This window comes from Coffea eugenioides, chromosome 2 (assembly GCF_003713205.1).
Source record: "Coffea eugenioides isolate CCC68of chromosome 2, Ceug_1.0, whole genome shotgun sequence".
Classification (NCBI taxonomy): domain Eukaryota; kingdom Viridiplantae; phylum Streptophyta; class Magnoliopsida; order Gentianales; family Rubiaceae; genus Coffea; species Coffea eugenioides.
In genome coordinates this window covers 78,753,824-78,759,904 of record NC_040036.1, presented here as the reverse complement: position 1 = coordinate 78,759,904, position 6,081 = coordinate 78,753,824, and the positions used below count along the sequence as shown (strand labels likewise).

General features: G+C 33.3%; 1 protein-coding gene across 1 annotated transcript; it reads left to right on the top strand.

Annotated features, from left to right (window-relative positions):
- Positions 1 to 4,399: 4,399 nt before the first annotated feature.
- LOC113760353 lies at positions 4,400 to 5,682 on the top strand. Its single transcript, XM_027302902.1, has 3 exons — positions 4,400 to 4,483; positions 4,579 to 4,654; positions 5,288 to 5,682. The coding sequence occupies exons 1-3, from the start codon at positions 4,400 to 4,402 to the stop codon at positions 5,680 to 5,682; spliced, it is 555 nt and encodes a 184-aa protein (XP_027158703.1).
- Positions 5,683 to 6,081: the final 399 nt, after the last annotated feature.

The following is a 6,081-nucleotide window of genomic DNA, read 5'->3' as shown; positions in this document are numbered from 1 at the left end:
GTACTAGAATTGTTAACTTATGTATTTTGTATCCAAGAGGGTGTCATGATTACTCTTAGACAGTTGAATGCAATCTTTTTGTTATCCCTATGTGTGTAGCTGCTTTAGCGAAAATAAGTTACTACATATGATATAGTTTAACAGTTGAGTCTAGCCTCTCTTTCTTTTCTTTTCTTTTTAATGAAAATGCCAAATAGATTATTATAAGTTATAACCTCTCTTTTGCAATTCCATGGTTCTTCTGAAGGGTATTTTTCATACTGCTAATTCATTTTTTTTAACGTCGAAGCCTCTTATGTATGAGTTTAACGAGTAAATTAACCAATTTAAAGCATTAAGTGGAATTATTCATAAGTTGCTTTAACACCTCCAATACGATGGTGGATAGTACTTGTCACTAATGAGTAATCTAATTGAAGAAGTAAAAATGAGCACAAACATTAAAGTTCTAATATTGTTTGACCCTATGTTGTATTATCTCTAACTAAATGTGTAAAAGCAAATAGACTAATGAGAGACGAGGCCAATTAGCATTATTCTAGCTAATTAAGTATGGAAGATAATCTCAACATGACACAAATCGCACAGTTCGGTTGTAATATCTCATGGACGGCAATTAGTTGTCACCAGAAACTGCTCATTCTCGTGATACAAAGTTCTCCCAACATCAACCCCTACAATTACATGCAATCTCAATTGGGTACTGCATGTTGATTTCTCCTAATTATATGATGGTATAAGTAAAAGAGTGTGACAGATCTATGTAAACCTAGATTTGCAAAAGTCTAAACCAGGAATTGCTCATTGCTCAGGGACAGACATCACGTGCAATATTTATTTATCTTCAGATTGAACATCAACTACAAAGGCGAACTAAACAACTGAGTTTTGATTCAATGACCACCAAAAAGGGGACTAAATCCTTTTTTTGACCATATGTCGGGGGTTTAAACTCTACCCGCATTTGAAAAAATTCAAATGAGGTATCAGAGCACTTATTTGCTTTAGTCAGGTCTGTATACCTACTATCGCTTACACAATAGGATAGATTAGGTCCCTACAGAATAAAATAAATTAACTTATATGAATGTTATCATTGCGGGAAAAAAATATACAAGGGCAGAACTAAGATGGCTCGGGGAGGGACAACCTCCTCCTCAGTTCTAGAAATTCATGCCTTGTTCCACACACACACACATATTTGCCCCCTACATCTAGAAGGTTATGTTTTCTCCTCTTAAAAGTTCAAGAATTTTAAAAATTTTCTATATAGATTAAACTATTTTTTATGTTGACTTCAAAGTTTACATGTGTATGCGTTTCATCCCTCAAACTAAATTTTCTAGTTTTGTCATTGATCAACAAATCATGACAATTACTATTTAGGGGAATCTGTACACAGCTTAAAGGCTCCTTTGAAGTAAAATAATAATAATGATATTACTTTATTACAGCGTGCATGATTCTAGGCTAATTAATTTCATTTTCATAACGGTTTGAAAGAGAGAATCTAAAGAAAATGAAAATTCATCGTACTAGGTATCTTAATATCCAATTTTTGACAAAAACAACAAAATTTGCAAAATTTAAGAATGATAAAGAAATAAAGTTGAAATACTAGCATTAACATTTTAGAAAAGAGTTTTTAGAGGAAAGTTCTATTGGATAATAAGTGAAGAATGTTGAAAATGTATATATATATAGCAGAGTACGCCAAGGAGGGTTTAGTATAGTGACGAAAGTTGAGGTTCCAAAATTTAAAGGTCTTAGGTTCTAACTCTAATCTCTCTTCTCTTTCTACGCTTCTTAAATCTCACCCCTTCTCTATTAGAAAATTTTAAAAAGAATATATATGTGTGTATCGAGGAGTGCATGCAAGAAAAAGTACCAATTTTTTTCTTAGTTCAAGGGACCATACAATGGCTAATGTCAACTGAGTTGAATCTCTCTCTTTTTTTTTTTTTTTGGCAGTAGGTGGAATTCCACTAGACCTATATTTGATTTCAAAATGCAATTTAATTTTGGATAGAATTTCCTTCCTCTGTTTGTATGGACCAACAGGCCTCTTCAACTCCGATATCATGATCACAAAGTTTCTTGACTGAATCCTTTTTACATGAACAAACTAGCCTCTGCACCTTGGCGCTGAATCAGTTTAACTTATAAGCATTGTGGCCAGATCTAAAAGTCGCTGGTGAGTAGGGGTGTACAAAATCGAAAAATTTCGATTTATCGACCGAATTTCAAATTCGGAATTTCGAATTCGATAATTCGGAATGGAAATCGGAATATCTGATTTCGAATTCGGATAATGAGATTTTTCAAATCGGAAATTCTGATTTCGAATTATGAAATCGGAATTCCTGTTTCGATTTCAAATCTGTTTTTCATATATATATATATATATATATATATATAATATAACATTTATATTATAATAATAATTTTTATATTCATGAATTTGGTAAAATCGGAATTCCTATTTCGATTTCAATTTCGTTTTCACACATGTATATATAATATTTTTTTTATATATATATGTAATATAATATTTATATAATAATAATAATAAATTTTATATACATGAATTCGGTGAAATCGGAATTTACCGAATTCCGAATTGAATTCGGAATTAATGAATTCAAAATCAAAATCGGTCGAAAATTCAGATACCAAAATTTCGATTTCAAAGTTCCGAATTATCGATTTCGATTTCGATTCACACCCCTATTAGTGAGGATTAATGCCAAATGAAATGCATAATAATCAAACACTTTCTGTTTCTTATGTAACAGTACAACCAGGACAACACCTAATCATCAGGCCAAATGTTTCAACCAAAATGCAGAAATACTTCGTTTGTGAGCACAATAATTTTGTCCAAACCGCATCCCGAAGATGCCAAGTGTGTTGTTTTCAACTAACAAATAGACACTAGTGAATCAATGGGATTGAGGCTTATTGAGGTATTGGAAAGCTTCTTGACCCACCAAGATTGATTCATCTTATTAATCAGTAGATTTACTGTGCTGCCTGGTTTTCTTGTGCCATCATGTGCCGTGGCACTAACATTATAGTCATGAAAGATAAAGCAAATTGTCTTTTGACAGTTTCATGTCTACAGGCTTCTTGTTCGATACGTATGTTCTGGATTTTTAATATCGTATATGAAGGGATTTTACCCAGATCTAGTTGAAAAGAAAAATTGAAATGTGATATCCCCAGTTTAACTCTTTCTATATAAAAATTTGATGCAAAATTAATATTCATTGCATAAAAGCCGACAAATCCTGTTAGGCTTCAAATCAATATGCTCACACTTTCACACCATATATTTGAATTTTGAATGCGCAAAACCCAGTCCGATGACAGACATTAGAAGTTTTCAGTAGACAAATTGCTCCTCCAATAATGTTAGTACTGTCATGTGGGTAGGAATATTTGTAATTAATTTCAAAAAGGTGTCTGAATGCACGAGGTGCAATAATTGTGATCGTATGTATTCACATGATAAGTTTAGCGTAATTTCTATGTGCTAAAAAATTGTAATTAATTTGAAAAAAGGTGTCTAATTGCACGAGGTGCAATAATTGTGATTTACATGGTAAGTTTAATGTAATTTCTATGTCCCCAAAAAAAATTCTTACTCTTAATATACTTTAAACCATGTTCAATTGTATTATACAAGGATATTTATTTTAACAAAATTTTATAGTAATCTCAAGAATATTTCTTTCCTGGTTTACGGAGTAGCTCTAGGAGCTCTTCTTAAAATAGCAGCTATTCGTAAAATATTTGAGGAACCGCAAATTTACACCCTCGAGGCAGCTTTTCTTTCCTTCTCGCGAAGCAATTAACTTCTAGTAGCATTTCTTAAAATATTTCAAGCAATATTCTTCAATTCCAGTATATAAGGAAATGCATTCTTACAACTTCTATTTCTATATCCAAAACCTCATAATGGAAATTTTGATTCTCATAATAGGTTCTATTTCTATGTTTAGGCCTCATTTTCCAATATTACAGAATTAGCTACCAAAACCATAAGATTTTCTTTTATATATATACATACGTTGTTGTTGTGCGAGAGACCGTTACAATTTCCCAAATCCCTAGTAGCAGTACTCAAGAGGTTCGCTTCCTGTTTTTTGGTTTCTCTCGTCCGTCTCAATACTTCTTCTTGATGCATGTATTATTGTTTGGTTTCTTGTCTGTCTTTAAAATTAAATATTATTGCGTGATGCATTATGTTGTTACTTGTTAGGAAAAAAATTATTATTATTATTTTTTGCTTCTTTTCAAGTAATTGTTTACATATCATATTTTACTGAATCTTGGATAAGTAATCATGGTGGGTGATTGGTATACAATTAATTTTTTTTTATGAACAGTCAAAAGCATGATTAGTGTATTTTTTCTTGTTTCTCTTGGATCAGTTGGTGATATTTCCGTCAGTGGTGCAATGGAGCCTTATGCAGATGCAGTAAGTGGTACCTTTTTTTTTTTTTTTTTGGAAAAAAAAAATTCAAAATGCAAACACCTATTTGTAGCTAATTTATTACAATAATGGCATGGCAGTGTTGTATCTTGAAAGTGAATGTCAATTGTGAGGCGTGTAAGATGAAGGTGGTCGAAGTGCTGAGTTCTGTTATTGGTAATCATCCATATTAGTTCCTTTAACCTTTTATTTTCCTGTTTCTTGACCTGTTACTTTTCTGGGGAGAAAAGAGAAAGAAAAGCCAAAAAGGGGTCGTGGTCTAAACAGTGACATTTTGATAAATTTGATCTAAATTAAATTTTGTTTAAGTTATGGTATTTGTCCACTTGAATTTGCCATCGAGATGATATAGTTGTGCAATAAGTTATGAGATTGAGTTCTATTATTTAATGTTTTAGCACCATGCATTACAATTATTGAACTATTATATTGTAGAAGGAAAATGGAACAAAAAAATAAAAATGTAACATATGCTATGAATTTGGAAGTTACAGATCACTCTTATCCACTAGTTTTATCAAATACCTGTACTGTATTTGTGATGGCAGAAGACATGACTTGGCTTCTTGTAGCTTCAACATTAGCCCTCCTTGCCTTTCTAGCCCGCCTTATGTTGCTAGGAGATGGTAACTGATGAAAGAAAATTAGGAAGTCTCCCTGAATCTAAATTGACTATGAATTAGCGGAAGAAAACTATAGAAATCCCTCCAATAAAAAGAGGTCGGTTCTCCTTATATGCATGGCAGCATGAAAATTCATGTCCTCTCTGCATTTTTAACTGATTGGCAGGAGTGTATTCAGTAGACGTGGATGCACAAGAAGGGCTGGCAAAAGTGTACGGGGAGGTGGATCCAAACATGCTTCTCAAGGCATTAGCCAGAACTGGGAAGCATGCGGAGCTGGCATGGGTGAAGCTGAAGCATCCGGTGATGAACCCGCGCGATGATGACTATCATAATTACAGCAACTATGGCTACAGAAATTACGAGGAACCCCACAGCTATAGCAGGTACAGAAGGCCGGGATGGCAACAGCAGTTCTACCCACCAAGGAGGTCGACAATGGCAGATCACCAGAATCCTTATAATTATTACAATCACTACCATCAAGGTTATGGATCGTCGTACCGCCCACATACGTACCCCTATGGTGATTATACCGCCAATAACTGCACCATCATGTGATCTGACTTGATCATTATTACCAAAGCTTACTTTTGGTTCCCAAGTATGATACTGTGTGGCGATTATTTTCTTGAATTTCTTTAGTTTTGGTTTGATGACAGACTTGAAAATACAATGCTAATGCTAAGGACCCTAAAGTTTTATTTGTTAATGTATTGCTTGACATTATGGGATCTTATAATGTCATCAAGGTGATTACACACAATCGATTATGGGATCTTTAATTTTCCAGTGCGTTTCTGAAATTTAGAAATTCTCTCTCTCTCTATTTTTTTTTTTCTGTCAGCAACTACAAAATATGTTGTTTCTTCTGTTATGTATATCTTTCCCTACTACTGCTGATGGATGCTATTTAATATTCTATCTATAGTCTCGCATCATATCGTTTATCGTTTGGCC

Coding starts and splice junctions, on each gene's coding strand:
- LOC113760353 (XM_027302902.1), top strand. CDS start 4,400: ATGATTAGTGTATTTTTTCTTGTTTCTCTTGGATCAGTTGGTGATATT. Junction 4,484..4,578: donor TGGAGCCTTATGCAGATGCA/GTAAGTGGTACC, acceptor ATGGCATGGCAG/TGTTGTATCTTGAAAGTGAA. Junction 4,655..5,287: donor AGTGCTGAGTTCTGTTATTG/GTAATCATCCAT, acceptor ACTGATTGGCAG/GAGTGTATTCAGTAGACGTG.